The sequence below is a fragment of the Pimephales promelas genome, chromosome 23 (genome assembly GCF_988280905.1).
Source record: "Pimephales promelas chromosome 23, fPimPro1.hap1.1, whole genome shotgun sequence".
Lineage (NCBI taxonomy): Eukaryota > Metazoa > Chordata > Actinopteri > Cypriniformes > Leuciscidae > Pimephales > Pimephales promelas.
The window spans coordinates 22,884,767-22,901,375 of record NC_142791.1 but is presented as its reverse complement, the minus strand read 5'-3'; the positions used below and the strand labels follow the sequence as shown (position 1 = coordinate 22,901,375).

At 38.8% G+C, this 16,609-nt stretch overlaps 1 protein-coding gene and 1 long non-coding RNA gene across 5 annotated transcripts in view; one reads left to right on the top strand and one right to left on the bottom strand.

The window, feature by feature from the left end:
* Window positions 1-16,609, bottom strand: part of LOC148969464 (uncharacterized) — a 91,010-nt gene that overhangs the window by 28,345 nt on the left and 46,056 nt on the right. The window lies entirely within an intron of this gene.
* Window positions 1-16,609, top strand: part of mef2ca (myocyte enhancer factor 2ca) — a 53,878-nt gene that overhangs the window by 22,763 nt on the left and 14,506 nt on the right. For 3 of the 4 annotated variants that reach the window (XM_039676737.2, XM_039676738.2, XM_039676736.2), the window contains 2 exons: window positions 2,906-3,102; window positions 8,326-8,529. In XM_039676737.2, coding sequence (XP_039532671.2) covers window positions 3,049-3,102; window positions 8,326-8,529 — 258 coding nt within the window. In that variant the 5' untranslated portion in view covers window positions 2,906-3,048. Of the gene's footprint in view, window positions 1-2,905; window positions 3,103-8,325; window positions 8,530-11,483; window positions 11,636-16,609 lie in introns of those variants that run through there. The other variant, XM_089126183.1, reaches the window with a different exon arrangement.

Below are 16,609 nucleotides of genomic sequence, written 5' to 3'. Positions count from 1 at the left end.
TTTAAGTTCAATGATTTCACTTAAATGGCAATGATAATTACCTATTAATTGTTATTTAAGTGAAATTACTGAACTTAAATATACAAGTTTGATAAAAAATCATCATTAAAAAAGAAAATTTCAAATGGCATTTAGAGGCTTTTGCATCTGAACTCTTCATATATATATATATATATATATATATATATATATATATATACTGTATATATATATATATATATATATATATATATATATATATATATGTATATATGGGTGGGATTAATCGCGATTAATGAAATTTTGGATGTGATTAATCATGATTAATCGCTTGACAGCCCTAATATATATATATATATATATATATATATATATATATATAAATAATACACTTATTTTATTCATTAGATTAAAATATTATGAATATGAATTATTAATATTTTATTATTATTAATATTTATTTTTATTTATTTTGTCAACTCCATATTTTTTATAATTGTTGAATTTTACTTGTTCACAAATCTGGTTATTGGCCATGATTTAAAAATAACTTGGATACTTGATTGAGAATTCTTCTTTGCTCAAATATGGCTGCTTAACTGCATAAAAGACTTCAAACAAGTCATGCGAGACACAATGTACCCACAGCATGTACAAGACGCTGATCTTGAAATGAAAGCGCTACGCATAAGCAGACTGATCAGTTGGAGATGAGTGAGCTAGACACCATCGGCCCAGTGGCTAAAGGGAAACCTTTGAGTCCGGGTTTAATGGATTACACGTCCTGAACAGCTTAGTTACGTAAGGTGTTGCTCACCGAGTGACCGTCCATCATGCTGTAAGCTAAATTGGATAAGGTAGATGTAGATCTCGAGTACAATGGTGTGTTTGCACAAATAACGGGATCCGTAAAAGTCGATATGAAATAGTGTTTTATTGGACTTCGAATGCAGTTTTTACCTCTGCCAAAAGACACTCAGTATTTGATCTCACTGTCTTGAATTTACTGTAAGTTTCCATTTTTGTTGGCGTACTCTCTTGTCTGAGCGGAGCTTGCCGAGGCTTTTATCGTTTGGTATGCTTTTCAAATTCAAATGAAAAGCTGTCACAACATTCCTGTAACTTCCTCTTCTGATGTATCATCTGATTTTTCCATCTCTCCTCCACAAATCCTTCACATCTCTCAGGCTTTTATCAGTCGACTTGAAGCATAATCAAAAGGTCAGATCTTGAAGCATGCATTGCCAAGTTGTTGACCATGTTTAAGTCATAAGAAGCAGATCTGCTTCTGATTTTTCAGTTTCTATGCCGGCCACGTGTCGTCCCTCTTGTTGAGTGTGAACATTTCACCTTTCCCTCCCTAAAGCTCACTGCTTTATCTCATTTGCATTGTGGGTTGCCCTTGAGTTTTATTTCCTCTTTTACAAGTCGCTCTGGTCTTTAACCAGTGCTCTCTGAGGTCAGTGGACATTGGCTCATGCCAACCTATATCAGTAATGAAAACCTATGCTATTTATAAGTAATGGTGCTTCCTAAACTACTTACTATTGCACATATAAGGGTGCATAATACTTTTATCAAGTAAACCGCCTAGAAACAACCCAGAACACCCCAGAAACCACATGGTAACACCATGGCAACTACCTACTTTCTCTGTCATTATGGCAGCGAGTTTTGCACATGCTAAAAAAATGTTCTCCAGAAAACATGAAGATGTTGAAAATGTGAAAATCCTCTACAAATTGTTTTAGCAATATTTAATAGGCAAAAAAAATCACTAAATTATGTCTAAAACAATATGAAAAACGATATGCCAATGGTATATGAACAACATGCAAGATGTATTCTCTTAAACCAAATCGTATTATTTTTAGAAAAATTAGTTCCTAAGTACATTTGCTTAAAATATAATAACTTTATATATATTTCATATTTCATTATTTAAATATGGCAGTTTTGGACACTCACATTTGCTCAATTTGGTTCTCAATTTGGTGCTCAATTTGTTGGAAAGCACAACATTATTCAATCTTTTTCTTAAAACAATATGGCAAAATTAAAACGTATTAATTAAAAATGTATTTTCTGAAGTACATTTATTTATACAGTGAAAAGTTTGAAATATTTACTATTTTTAATGTTTTTGAATGAAGTCTCGTATGCTCATCAAGCCTGCATTTATTTGATCAAAACTACAGAAAACTGTAATATTGTGAGATATTTTTACATTTTGAAATAATTGTTTTCTATTTCAATATACTTTAAAATAAAATTACTTTCTGTGATGCAAAGCTGAATTTTTACACCATAACTTCAGTCTTCGGGGTCACACGATATATACTGTACATATATATATATATATATATATATATAGACAGTATCTCACAAAATTGAGTATACCTCTCACATTTCAGTAAACATTTTAGTATATCTTCTCAAGGGACAATACTATAGAAATGAAATTTGAATATATTTTAGAGTAGTTGATGTGTTGCTTGTATAGCATTATATATTTACTGTCCTCTGAAAATAACTCACAGTTTTGACATGTTCACTTAGGGTGTACTCACTTTTGTTGCCATCTATTTTGACAATAAGTGCTGTGTGAGTTATTTTCAGAGGACAGTAAATATACACTGCTATACAAGCAGCACATCAACTAATCTAAAACGTATTTCATTTCTATAGTATTGTCCCTTGAGAAGATAAACTCAAATGTTTGCTGAAATGTGAGGGGTGTACTCACTTTCGTGAGATACTGTATCTATATATTAAAGCACTGTTTTTTTGCTGTGTGAAACATTTCTAAATCAGTCCTGATTTTGTACGCCAAAAATGCTCGGTTTCTTAACCCCCCCTGCGAACACTGAATGATTTCAACGTCAGTGATCAAATCTGGATCTCTTTCTCTGTCTTGTCTGTTCAGGAACGGATGCCGGAGTCTTTGAAATAAGAGGAACAAGCGAAGAGGAAAGACTGCGTTGAGGATCGGACAGAGACAGCGAGAGAGGAAGGAAGACAAGGAAGACAAGTACTTTTGGAATAGGAAAGGAATACCAGGCCGAAATAATGGGGAGGAAAAAGATTCAGATTGCACGGATAATGGACGAACGCAACAGACAGGTAAACGAGATGTTATCTGGAAGGAAAGAATGAAGATGTGACGCTCATTTCACAGAAATGCAATAACTCTTTAGTGCATGCACACACACACACACACACTTAAGGAAGTGCCAGCAGCTTCTGACGACAGCGTCACAAGACACTCACAAGCTGGATTCTCACTTCACTTCGGACTGCGTGGCTGCTGTAGTTTTGCCTATGTGTGTTGCGTGTTTGTGTGTGAATGTGAAATATGATCGTCCTAAATAATCATAATTGCCGTTTTTAATTCTTCTTTAATTGGCGTATTAAATGCATTGCTCTTGCATTAGATGTGTAGAGTGTGAATAATTGAGGTTTGTAATGGAGTGGAGGAAACCGTGTCTCCACCAGCGGGTGTATCATTCACCACAACGAGAGTTTCCAGCTTATTACTCACCCGGGCAATTAGACAGATCCGTAGCCACATCTGACAACACTTATGAAGCACACCAACCTCTTACCTTCCTGATTCAGCCAGTATTTCTATATTCTGATGGAATAGGGGTTTTGACTTTGGGTTCACATGCTTTATTTCGTTCAGAACTTCGGAAATAAGGATTTTAGTATTACTTTTTTTTGTATTTATCCTAACCGCATAAAAATATATTAAGCTGGGCATGTGTTGTGGATGAACTCTAGCGCAGGGCCAAACATGAGATCATGATTGGAGAGGGAACTATTCAATTTCATGGCTAGCACTGATAGCTGCAGGTCATACCAGCAGAGCGTTAGCTCTTAATGAGCTAATAACCGTCACATATCCCTCAGAAGTGAACTTGGTTCAACTCAAGTTGGCATTTGAATGGGAATGGCAGGAAGATTCAATACAGAAAATCAATACAGGTTCAAGTTCTTGAATCTATCGAAACTTTTATCCTCACAAATAAGGCGTTGTCTAGCCAGCATTCAGAGTTTGTCTTGAAGATTTGCTTTTTGAGTTAAAAATATACATTTTCTGCATCCTGTTTGCTACCTCTATTCAGACTTTAATTTAATTCAAAAGGCATTCTCAGTTTAATACAGAATAGCTATATTAGATGAAAGCTTTGAACTGATCAACTCAGATCTACACTCACTACCGTTCAAAAGCTTGGGGTTGGTAAGATTAAAAACCGATTTTGAAAGTTTGATCAAAAATAATGTTATTGTGACGCAAAAGATTTCTATATCAAATAAATGCTGTTCTTTTGAACGTTTTATTCATAAAAAATAAATTCCCCAAAAGTATTGAGCAGCACAACTGTTTTCAACATTGATAATAATAAGTTTCTTGGTCAGCAAATCAGCATATTAGAATGATTTAAAACAGTTGTGCTAATGAAAGTGTGATAAAAATAGTTTGTAGATAAAAATAAATTTAAAAAATGCTGATCTGAACACTGTAAAAAATGAATATGCTTTATCTAATCAAAAAAAATGTGGCAACAGATTACAAGCAATGTTATTAATTAAATGTAACAAATTAGAATTGAGTAATAATTAATCAAATTAATTCCTTAAAATTTAACCATTTAAAATGAGTAAAACTTACAACCAAAAAAAAAACCAACATAAATTTAAGTCACCATTGTGGTGATCAGTGTTTGTTTAAAATTACGGTTTTCTCCTTCAGTGATTCTGCTTGTTAACATCAGGTGTCTTCAATGTTGGCAATATACAATAAAGAGCTCTTAATTAATCTTTGACGTCTGTAAACTTTACTCGTTTTAAATGGTTAACTTTTAAGGAATAATTTGATTAATTATTACTCAATTCTAATTTGTTACATTTAATTAATAATATTGCTTGTAATCTTTTGCCACAATTCTATTGATTAGATTGAAGGACCTATAATGTAACGTCAAAAACTTTAGCCAACTCAGTGACTGAATACATTTTTTATTTTTCTCAGAGGTTTTATCAGTTGAGCGCTTTAATAATAATAATAAAAAAGGTTAAATATTCAGCCTGTTGCTTTACTTGTTGTCCTTTGCTTCTGAACAATGCTTTAGTGTTCGAGTGGACAACAGCTCAGGGCTCAGGATAAATGGCTGGCTGTCATCTACACCCCCCGTCTCCACCCCCTTCAGTGACCAGCATAAGGCCGGAAACCGAGGCAAAGCCATTGTGCAGGGGAAGCCATTGGACCCTTCCTGTTATGACAGGAAATGCACTCAAATGTGCTTCCTGACCCCAGTGCAGTGGCACGATTAGCCCCCCTCCTTGCCCACCCTTTCCCGTGTGGTGGAGCTCTGAGGGGATGTTCTGTGTGAGGCGTCTTACCCCGCAGCAGATCCTACGAAAGAAACCTGAATGATTCTTTACCAGGGCAAGCATGTTCATATAAGGTTAGCTGCTGCCTCAAAGTGCACAATACTGTCAGAAAGCATGTAGGAAAATGTAAAAAAAAAAACAAGTCTTTGTGACTCAGACATCTAAGGTAAATCAAGACATGGCGCTGAACGCATGCAGCACGTGAAAGGCGCGCGTATGTGTGTGTGGGGGCGTCTCAGTGAGCATGTGTAAGACATCTGTCGCTCCCGGTGCATGTGCATGTGTGTGTGAGAGAGCGTAATCTAAATCATGTGGAGGTGAGAGCATCAGCGTGCTGAGCTGTAGGAGTGAGAAGATCACCCTGCTGGAGTTTGTTTGTGACGTCCGAACTCACGCACGGGGATCGGGAACACACAAACACCACCATCACCATGTGGATTAAGGCCTTCTCTCTTTGACAGAAATTAGATTAAATGGAGAACAAATAGTCTCCTGCATCTCAGATTTGTTAGAAAAAGACCCCAGCAATCTCACATATGTCTCCTCTAGAGTTTAGATAAATGACCTGAGCTATTTAATCATTGTGGGGTTTTTTTTTAAATGTATACTTTGTCTCTATTTGGTATTTTTATTTCTCTTGAGAAATTTTAAAAGAAACATTTTAGAGGAATAGCTTTGGCTCAACCTGTATAGGATGGTGCTAACAACACCAAATTCATGGGTTTGATTCCGAGGGAATGCATGAAATGATAAAGTGTATTCCTATGAAAATTAAGTAGTAATTTTGATAAAAGGCATATGACATCTAGGGTTGATACCTAAATGAGACATCAGTGCATAATTGGGAATTCCAATGGGCCATTTGAGTTATGAAAGAGAAACCTCTGAGAAATGTATTTATTTGTGTCCTATTTTATTTTTTAGAGAAGAAAATTGATACAACGTTGAGACATAATTGAGAACCTCTTGAGATATATATATAAAAAAAGAGTTGTACACTACTGAATGCCATTGTCTAATTTGGTTCTTCATTCATTCTTCCTCAGGAGAACCTGCTACTTATATGAGACATCAATGAGAACTTCATTAAGGTTACTAAACTTTCAAAGAGCCAACTCTTAGCTATTTTATTTTGATGCCAGAATGTAATAATCCAGGGTTTGAATATTTCAGTCAGATGCCCAAGAGAGTTCTTTTGAGTTTTGTGCGGCTGTTTCTCGCTGAATTTCATTCTCATCACAGATGGAGAGTTTGTTCTGTGAGGGTTTAAATGGTGTCTTTGGGAAATTGTCCTTTCCAAATGGAATGTGTGCAACGCTGCCGGCGTGCCTAGGTGATGCTGGGTCATCATTAGCCAAAGCAATCCTATGAACCCTGCCACCCAGGGGCTGTCAATTTGTGAAGCGTGCTGGGCAGAATTTCACCTTGAACTCCCCAGTCTAAATTTAGCATGGCACGTAGAGCTCTGATATCTCTCTAACCAGAGTACCCTGTCAAAGAGTTTGGTTTTGAATGGATGGGACCCTGTACACTCAAGCAATAAGTTTCATTTTGATGGGGCCTTTTACGCAAGTCATGCAAATGTTAATGAAATGAATTGCAAGTACAAGTCAATGAAGTTCATATTTTATTCAGGGCTGTCGATTTAGCTCATTAATTGAATTAATTAGTCAAGGGGGAAAATAACGTGTTAAAACTGTTAACGCGTTTAACATATCCTCTCCTCTCCAGACATTACATATGTAGTTCATCTTACATTTCATACAGTTTATGGTGAAGAGTTGAAGCAGGGCGACTTCTATAATGAATGGCCCTAAAATTTACTACTAGTTGTGTCTCATATTTATCATGATATATTTAAGCAATATCACACAAGTGCTGTTTTTGTCCCAAATAGAAAATATTACCTATGTCTCCGACTCACAAAGGTATTTGATTTCTGAACGAATCTGCGTTTTGAGCGAATCAATCGGTTGAACTAATGATTCAATGGCACATTCATTGCTTGAACAGAAATGGTGAATCTGATGAGGAAATCTTGTGGGATAAGCTAGTTAAGAAATCTGTTAAAGGAGAACTCAGGCGCAAAATGAACCTTTGGTCTGATAAAACATCGGTACCTATCAACCGTTCTCTGAGATTTGTTTTCATGATAATCGAATGTAAAAAATTTTTTTATCTCTAAAAACTGTTTAGCATATAACGCTAGTAATGGGGGCATTAACTAAGTAAAAAGAAATCGCTAGTTTATACCACTAACAAGGCTCAAAATAGCCCCACACTTTGTAAGTGTACAGACCGTTTAAATAAGAAGATACTTTATAAAGACAGTCCACACAGCAGGAGCCATCTTTGGAAAACAGTCACAACAAGTCAAACCACGAACGTCGTACTGAGTGATCTGAACTGTACGAAGTTCAGCAAACTTCTGAACTGTATCAACGGCGTTCGGGGATCGACTTATCGAGACTATTTTCTAAGATGGCGCCGCCTGTATACACGAAGTGAACTGTCTTTATAAAGTATCTTCTTATTAAACGGTCTGTACACTTACAAAGTTCTCAATGCTTCGTTTTGCATGTAGGGACTCTCATTATGTTACTGTGTTAGTGTTTGGCTATTTTGAGCCTTGTTAGTGGTATAAACTTAGTAAATGCCCCCAGTACTAGCATTATATGCTAAACAGTTTTAGAGATAAAACTCTATACATTCGATTATCATGAAAACAAATCTCAGAGGATGATTGACTAGATACCGATGTTTTATTAGACCAAAGATTCATTTTGCGCCGGAGTTCTCCTTTAAGGACTTCACATCTCTGTTGGTTGACATCAAACTGTCTATCTATCATTGCCAAAGAGGTAGACTAATACGTTTTGGCTATGTCATTGAACGAGAGGTATCAAATCTATCCCAGTGTAACCCTCTCCTTGTTCTTTTGTTTATCAGGTTACGTTTACAAAGAGGAAGTTTGGACTAATGAAGAAGGCCTACGAGCTGAGCGTTCTGTGCGACTGTGAGATCGCCCTCATCATCTTCAACAGCACGAATAAACTGTTCCAGTACGCCAGCACCGACATGGACAAAGTTCTGCTTAAATACACTGAGTACAACGAGCCCCATGAGAGTCGGACGAATTCGGACATCGTGGAGGTGAGTTCCCCTTGGCAGTATGCACAAATTCAGACAGACTGCCAAATAAATTCAGTATTATTCAAGCATTGTTTGAATCATCAAGCATCAAGAAAGTTTGCTCTGTTTTTTTCTGGCAGTTATTTTCTGAAGAGTGAGCAAGTGATAGGATTTGACACCTGGCTCGTGTTTTGCTGGTGATTTGTTAGGGAACATGTTGTAATAGGCCTTGCAAAAAAATGTTTGGCACATGCCGTTGCATTCTGTAAGGACAGATCAGGCTGAGCCAAAGGACAGGGACAAGGACTTTACTGTATCTCGTCAGGACCGTGTTACGCAACAGATTGAGGAGGACTCGGCAGGTGCCACTGTCCAAGCCAGGTGCTCTGCGCAGAGACTTAAGGTCTTACTTGCTCATCGCCGCCACCTTTTGTGCCACGTGAGCTCCTGAAAAGGTTCACAGGGTTGTGGGATTGCTGTAGGTGAGGGTTTCCTTGTCCACCAATATAAGACTTGAGCGTCTTCTGTTGAAATCATGACGGAAAGACCAAAGAGCAACTGTGAAACTGCTCTCAGCTCTTCCAAACCACCTGTCAAGCCTGAGTTTGGGAAGAGAGAACTTGAAGGTTCCCACCCCACATGCATGAAAGGCCATGGCGCTCCCAGTGGGAGCAGTGGGAAAAATATTTCCCCTGGAAAAGTCCCCTTTCCAGTAATAACACCAGATAGAGCCCTGGTGGTGCCACACAAACAAACTCTTCTCGAACTAAGTACGGGATGAAGAAAAACCGAATAACAGTATAGATGCTGAAAGGGGCGTTTATAAGAGCTCAATTGCGGTGAAGGATCTCTTTATCTCTGTGCGTTCGAGCATGAGCCGGTTATTGTTTCACAACTCACTTCACTTGCACATAACAAGCTGCAAATTCAAACTCTATTATTACACTTTGACTGTTCAGTCTAGTGTAACACCGTTCAGCAGGCCATTTGCAACGTTGACACATGCATTACAAGCAAGGCCCTGGAGTCAGACTTAGCAGGGATTCTGCTGGCTTTTTATGCGGCTGAGAAGGGAAAACAGCATGGCTTGCCTCATGAGAGGAGAAACATCACGTCTCCACGAGGCAAATCTCATGGACACCCTGCCAAGCCTGTAAGGAGCCAGGATAATCCCATTTCCTCGATTAGTGTAATCTGAAAATGCTCCTTTTAATCCTAAAAACTGACAGCGCGCACTATAACCCCATGTCGTCCCCCGCGAAACGCGTGTTTTCCAGACCCCGCACCTTAGAGTTCGCGCTCTGCTGAGAATTGTCAATGAGACCGTTGGCGCAAGGAAGGAAAATGTTAATTATTTCCAAAGGTCGTGCTGTTAATGACTACATGGCCGGCTAATGAGATTGTGCGTATGGTAGTTGACCTCTTGTGTTTGGTCTTGTGCTAGAAGGCACTGGAGGTGACAACCTTCCCCTCCTCCTATTTCACCCACACAAACCTCTGAGAAAACATGCCTCCGGCGCTTGGCACATCAATATGACTTTAAATGTAACGAAGAAAACATAGTCAACCTACTTTTATAAGCTGGCTCCATTTCAGGCACATTTGCCTGAAACATTTTTCTACTCTCCTAATTCAGATAATTTGTCTTCATGTAGTTGCATGCCAGTGCATTCTTAAGCACTACTTTTTTTGCATGCTCGTTCTCTCCATGTGAAGAGGATCGTCTAAAGTCATTCTTTGTGTGCAATCTTTGATCAAATGATGATTAGAGTTTGCTGTAGCAATGTTCCGACTCCTCTGGTGTATTTAGGGTTGTTGGTTGCATGCACGCATGATGGCTCTTGATCTTCGGTTGAACCTTGATGACGATTGACAGATAAAATCCGTGAATCAGATTTGAAAGGCTTATACTACTCTGTATTAACACCGTCACATTGCAGTCACAACATCAAGAGGATGCCAGGAACTCGAGCTTACTGCCATTACAGACCATTTCTGATCAACAATTTGTATATGGGTTATATAATTATTGTTTTGTTTTAATTTTTATAAATATGAATAGTAATGATAGAAATGTTTATACTCCAACCCCTACCACACTCAATCCCTTTAGGAATTTTCCCAAAAGAGAGACATCTTTGTTTTGCATTCCTTCACCCCTCCTTCTTCACAAATGGTTTAACATGAGTATACTGCTTCACTTAGTAACAGCGTGTTGTATTTTGCGCTTTTGGCCTGAGACTCGTGGTTATTTATAAGAGAGAGGACTTTCACATTCTTTACCCCGCTGCCCCTTTTCCGTCCTCTGTCCTGGGCAGAAAGAGGCTAAAGTTCTCATAGTGTTGGAAATAAGGAGCAGACGCCCAACTTGTGAGCCAGACCTCCTCCCCATTCCAACCCTTTGTGTTTTTACATGGTCCTTCCCCATTAAATGCCTGAAAACCGGTAGTTTCCTAAAAATAGAAAGCAGCACAGCTAAAAATAGCTCCGGCCCGGCAGTCGTGCCAAGGAAAATGGAGAAGAATAGGAGTGGAGTGCCGGGGAGAGAGAGGACAGCCACGCTTGTTTTTTCCCCCCACTCGAGAAAAACTGACCACGGAGAGCTGCGTACTTCACTGAAGCTTAACATCAAACTTGTTAGGCTGGCATTTTCACACTTTTAAGAGAGGAAACGAAGAGTTCATTTGATTACGTGACTTACTCCTCTAGACTTCCCAGACGCTTTCTGTCGGCTCATATCTGCCATCTGTTCAGCTGTGTAAACTTGAAAACACGGTTTGAAATTCGAGCGTGCGGTGAACTCAGCCCACATTCGGGTCATTGTTCTGATCCGCTCATGCTTAGAGTTTGAAACGCAGTATTTACTGCCCTGTTTTTTTCACCCTCGATTGAACGACATCAGAGGGCGGTTTTACATTCCACGATTAATCTGAACCTTGTTGCGTGAGTCAGGTTTTCCAAGACCCAACAGCGAGCCAGCGCAGCACAAAACAGTTCGCTTTGACCAGGACTCTATTCTTTCTGAGAGTGCTAATTGTTAGCCGGCAACAATAATGTTTTTGAAGCCTATTTCCAGATTTGCTGCCCGTGATAAGGAGTTTGAAAAGACAAAAGCTGTTAACTGATGGTAAGGGTTTGTGCTTTATTTCATTCTGGAGTTGCAACCGATTGTAGATGCCGGCGTGGTAAATCGAGTCGGGCCGTCATCGTGGCATGCTACATGTCAAATACAGTTCAGTCTGGTGACTGAATGATTGGGGCCCACAAGAGCCCATTATTGGGCTACAGTATAGGGCTTTGTGTTCTAACGGGCTAATTTAACATGAATAACCATACTGTCCTCTATAGATGAGGCAATGGAAAAAAAAACTTGCTGAGTGGTCACATGACAAGGAATGTACATTAAAGTGGTGACATGCTTGAATGCGATCATTTACAGAAAAGCCGAAGAGGGAATTCTTTAAAATTCATAAATGTGGGCCTGCTTTGGCCCGGTTATCCCAGGAATGATCCTGGCGAGGAATTCTTGCCTCGCGTCAGCTGCGAAGCATGAGAAATAGGGAGGTGTCGTTTCCGAAGCCACCCAAGAACACAAGGGAGCATAGGACGTTCCCTTTTTTTTCTCGAGCCCAACTCGGTTTCGGGACACTCTTCCGCTTCCTTGCGGTTGGATTGGATATCAATTGGGCCGGTCACTGTCGTAATTATCCTCTCAAGTGCGTTTAATACCAAACACACGGCGCTCAACTCGTGGCAGTAAAAGAGAGGGCCTTTGATTCGTTATTATAGGGTAGTGAGAGCATCAAAGGAGGTAAATTACCCAGAAGTCCCCAGTGTGGCATTTTCCAAACGTTGCCCAGCTGCTGTGGTCAGAGCAGCTGGTGGAAAGAGCCCTGGAGGAGGGCCAGACAGTGCCACGCATTGGCTGTGCGACCTGCCGCAGGAACAGGGGCGTCCCTACTGGCTCACCCGTACGTCTCTAATAGGATTCCGCCTCTTTTACGGTCAGAATCAGTACGGCTTTCGTTTTTCCACACAGATCCATCTGCTTTTAATAAACCAAGCTTGATCTACCAGTGTTTCAGCAACACAAATCCAGTCTTAGTTGGATACTTGCTGTGCCTTTCGACATTTCCTTTCGCTTGAACATGCTTTTGTGTTACAATAACTGCTGCTGCACTTGTCTGTGCGAAGTGTTGTGCTGCCAGTTAGTGAGTCACTGCGTAAATCAACAACTTTCCACACAGGCATACATGACACACTCACATGCACATCTGAAGAGGTGGAATAAGTTCTTAGTCGAATATCCCTACTGTCACACGAGACAATACGACGACGTTTCCTTGAACCACGCTGCCTTTTTGTGGTCACATGCTCTCAGTTTGATTGCTTTTTTCTGGGCGTCTTGGATGTGGTCTGTGTTTATGGAGACAGGCAAAATGCAGTGCCACCTTGGTGTGTGTGCGTGTTCCTTAAAGGGAAGACGAGACACACACGATGTCTCTTCAATGTTTTTCGATTGTCTCTCCTAGACAGCAACGTGGCTAGAGATTTTCCTACTTCTCTTCTCTCGTTTAGTTTTATACTCTTTATACTCCTAAAGAAACATCTGATACTTATAATGAGACCGGACAAGTGAGAACATTAATTCTAAAAAAAAAAAAAAAAAACTTATGAAAACTTTCTCTACACAATAAAAAATTATATATGATCAATAAGTTATGTCAACATTTTTTTTTACATTGCTTTAACTCATCAAAATAAGTTTTTTAATAAGTTATACGTTTTTAAAAGTCAATGTAATTTCATTTGAAATTTTTAAACATCCAAGTTTATGTAAGGCAGTAACTTTGTTTTACAGTGTAAAATGACATTTTAGGAGAAATATCTGATTCTTAAATGAGACACTAAACTAAGAAACAATAACCTACGAGTTATACACTCTGACTTTGCCAAGAATCATTTATTTTGTAAAAAAAAAAAGTATATTTTAGATATATATTTTATATACATTATATTTTACAAATATACATTACATTTGAATATATCCTATACAAATGTATAAGAAACATCTGAGACAATGTTAATAACAAAGTACATATACTGTGTTAGATTAAAGTCGCTGCTAAATGAATAAATATAAATGTGAATTTGTTTATTTTTTATTTATCTTTAGGCATTTGAGGAGATACATCTGAGATGAAGTTAATGCTTAAATGAAACATAATTGAGAAATCCTTAGTCTCCTGAGTTATGAAAGCACAACCTCTTAACAAAACACTCTTAAGTTGTTTCATTTTTTTATATTTAAAGGGGTCATGAACTGGCTTTTTAAATTTTATTATATTGTTGTCTGAGGTCAACTTATGACGTTTGCTTGGTTTTTGCTTTCAAAAACATCAAAATGAATAAGTAATAGGCTATTTTCTACCCTAGTTTTGAGCCTAGCTGAAAAACGCTCGGTTTTTATGGGCGTCTCGCACTGAAGACTTGGAAGTAAACGCCCACTGCTGTGAGTGGATAACAGTTTTGCATAATATAATGAGTTTCAACTCACCCGTCGATGCACGTGGGGGAAATTGTTCTGAAAACGTCCAATGTTGTAAAATGGCAACCGGAATGATTCGCCCATACATAGATGGCACAGCACCGTTCTTTACTCTTAATCGGTCTGCAAATCCAGTTTTGTTTACAAAACAATCCTCTGTGAAATAAAGCGAACAGACGGAGGATGTTTTACCTCATCAGCTGGAACTTCATTAAAAATAAAGTTTATCTATGCAGTCCTATTGCAACATGACATCATGACTTTTGTGTAAACATACACGCCACTTTCGAGTCAAGTGGCGTGTTATCTCTACGCATTTTGAGCTATCCGCGTGTATCCGCGTATGTCTACGCCATTAACGTTCGCGTCATTCCGCTTGTCTGAACACGCAGTCAAATCTCCAGTCATAAATGCCATTAACCCCAGTGACAGTTAAGTTTAGGGATGGGGTTGAGGTAAGTCATATATTTATATAACGTTAAGTCAACGGCGTTCATAAACACGCTGAAAAGCGATTATGCGTCTTGATAGCACGCCAAAAATGGAAATACGAATTGCGCTACTTCATGAGATCAGTCTGCCTATTGGAATCCAGAGGAAGTTTATGCAGCGACTGTCTTCTTCCACAACCAGGCACTGCACAATATTCTGTATTACTTGGTAGCTCGATCCGGTTTGTCATCACGAGGTAGGAATCTATGTTATTTAGCTATGCGTGCAATGCGCAAATCGGTTGGTGGGGCTAAACCGGCCTTGTTGAAGTAGGCATTGATCTTCTTGGTGTTTTATCCTCTTTGACCTCATTTGACATCGTTTTCATGCCGTCCAATTTGAAAAAAAAGTCATTTGCTGAGCCTGGTGTCAATAAAAGCTTTTTATCTAACAAGGATGTTTTCAGTTCTGAAACTTACAACATCTGAGAAACATCTGAGACAATGTAAATAACATAATTAAGAACTCAACAATTGTCACATTTTATTTCTCGTGCCTTCGAGGAGAAACATCAGCAGCAAAGCTGAGAGGAAATGTGAATGAGAACTCCAAAAAGTCTCCTGAGCAATGATTGAGCAACCCATGAGTAATTGTCCTCTGGGTTGGTATGTGTGCCGTTTGACTCCCGTTTCTCAGACTTTGCCCTTGTTTAACGAGTCTCCTGACACTGTGGATTGTAATGAGCCTGGTTTGAGGTGAGGGGAGACCACCCATGTGGACCTCAGAAGAGGTTTGAAGGTGACGTGACACACTCAGTCGGTTCGTCAGCTGCTGGCCAACAAACAGCATCGGTCAGCTGTCTCCACACGTTACCACCTGCTAGTGCACGTACAACATCATTTCTCCGCTGAAGGTTACCGGATCGCACGCTATATAGGACGCCGTGTCTACGTGCGGACGGACTGGGGCTGTGGATGCCGTGTGGGAGAGGGATGCGGCGCTGGTTTAATTAGGAGCAAGTCTCCATAGAGTTGAGAGGACTAGGAGCAGAAGGAGGCACTGATGGCTGCGTCTCTCCTTTCTTCTCCTCTCGGCCCTCATGACAGCGCACTTCAACTTTAGGCATAGCTCAATTCATTTTTTATTTACTTGAAGCAAATGAATCAACAAACATTGATAAAGGCAGGGGACATCAATCTTTTCAGGAGAGGTTTTATGCAACAAAATGGCATTTACATTGACAAACAGACTAATTTCGGATCTTAGAATCAATCAAATTATAAGTCCTTGGAAAATTAAAATGGATATAAATTAGAGCTTTTTATGGCAATGAAATGCTGCTTTAATTCTGTTATGAATCTCACTTGGGACATTTCGTAACGCAACAAAATGCAAAAGTATATGGGTTTAGATGCTCACTTAAGCCATGTTTGGGTAACTTTGTCTCAGATGTTTCTCTGTTAAAGTTAAATTATGCATAAATGGCTGGCATACACTAAAAATATAGAGATATAAAATGAATCTGGATGGTATATGCCAGAAAATATGGTCTTGGGAGAAATTGAAGACAAATTTGAGTTCATATTGAGCTTCTGCAGAACACAAAACAAGATATTTTGACAAAAAACAACAAAAAACACCAGCTTATTATCATTAAAGTCCCCCTGTAGTCAATCATTTTAGCCCTTAAACTCACCTTTGATTACCAAAATGACATATTTAAATGTCTTTTCTTTGAAACAAAAAATCTTCGTGCTTTAAAATAGCTTGAATGTAACTCTACACCCTTGCCTCATTTAGTATACGTAGTTTTATGAATATGCAAATTAGCCCCACCTCCACTTACTCACGTCAGCTCAGAGATCCCCTCGTTGACGATCGCACGTTACAGGTAGTTTGTGACGTCAGAAACACCAGCGATTTCAAACTATGTTTTTGAGACGCAGTTTAATGGACAAAATACTCAGCAATGGTGTTGTTTTATGAATTTGCACATGGTTTGTCTTAAATCATGTTAAAAACACCACATGTTGACGTTACAAGGGGACTTTAACTGAAAGCTGAAATAATATAAAATATAAATATTAGATGAAAAGCTTAGATTAAATGAAATTAGACTTG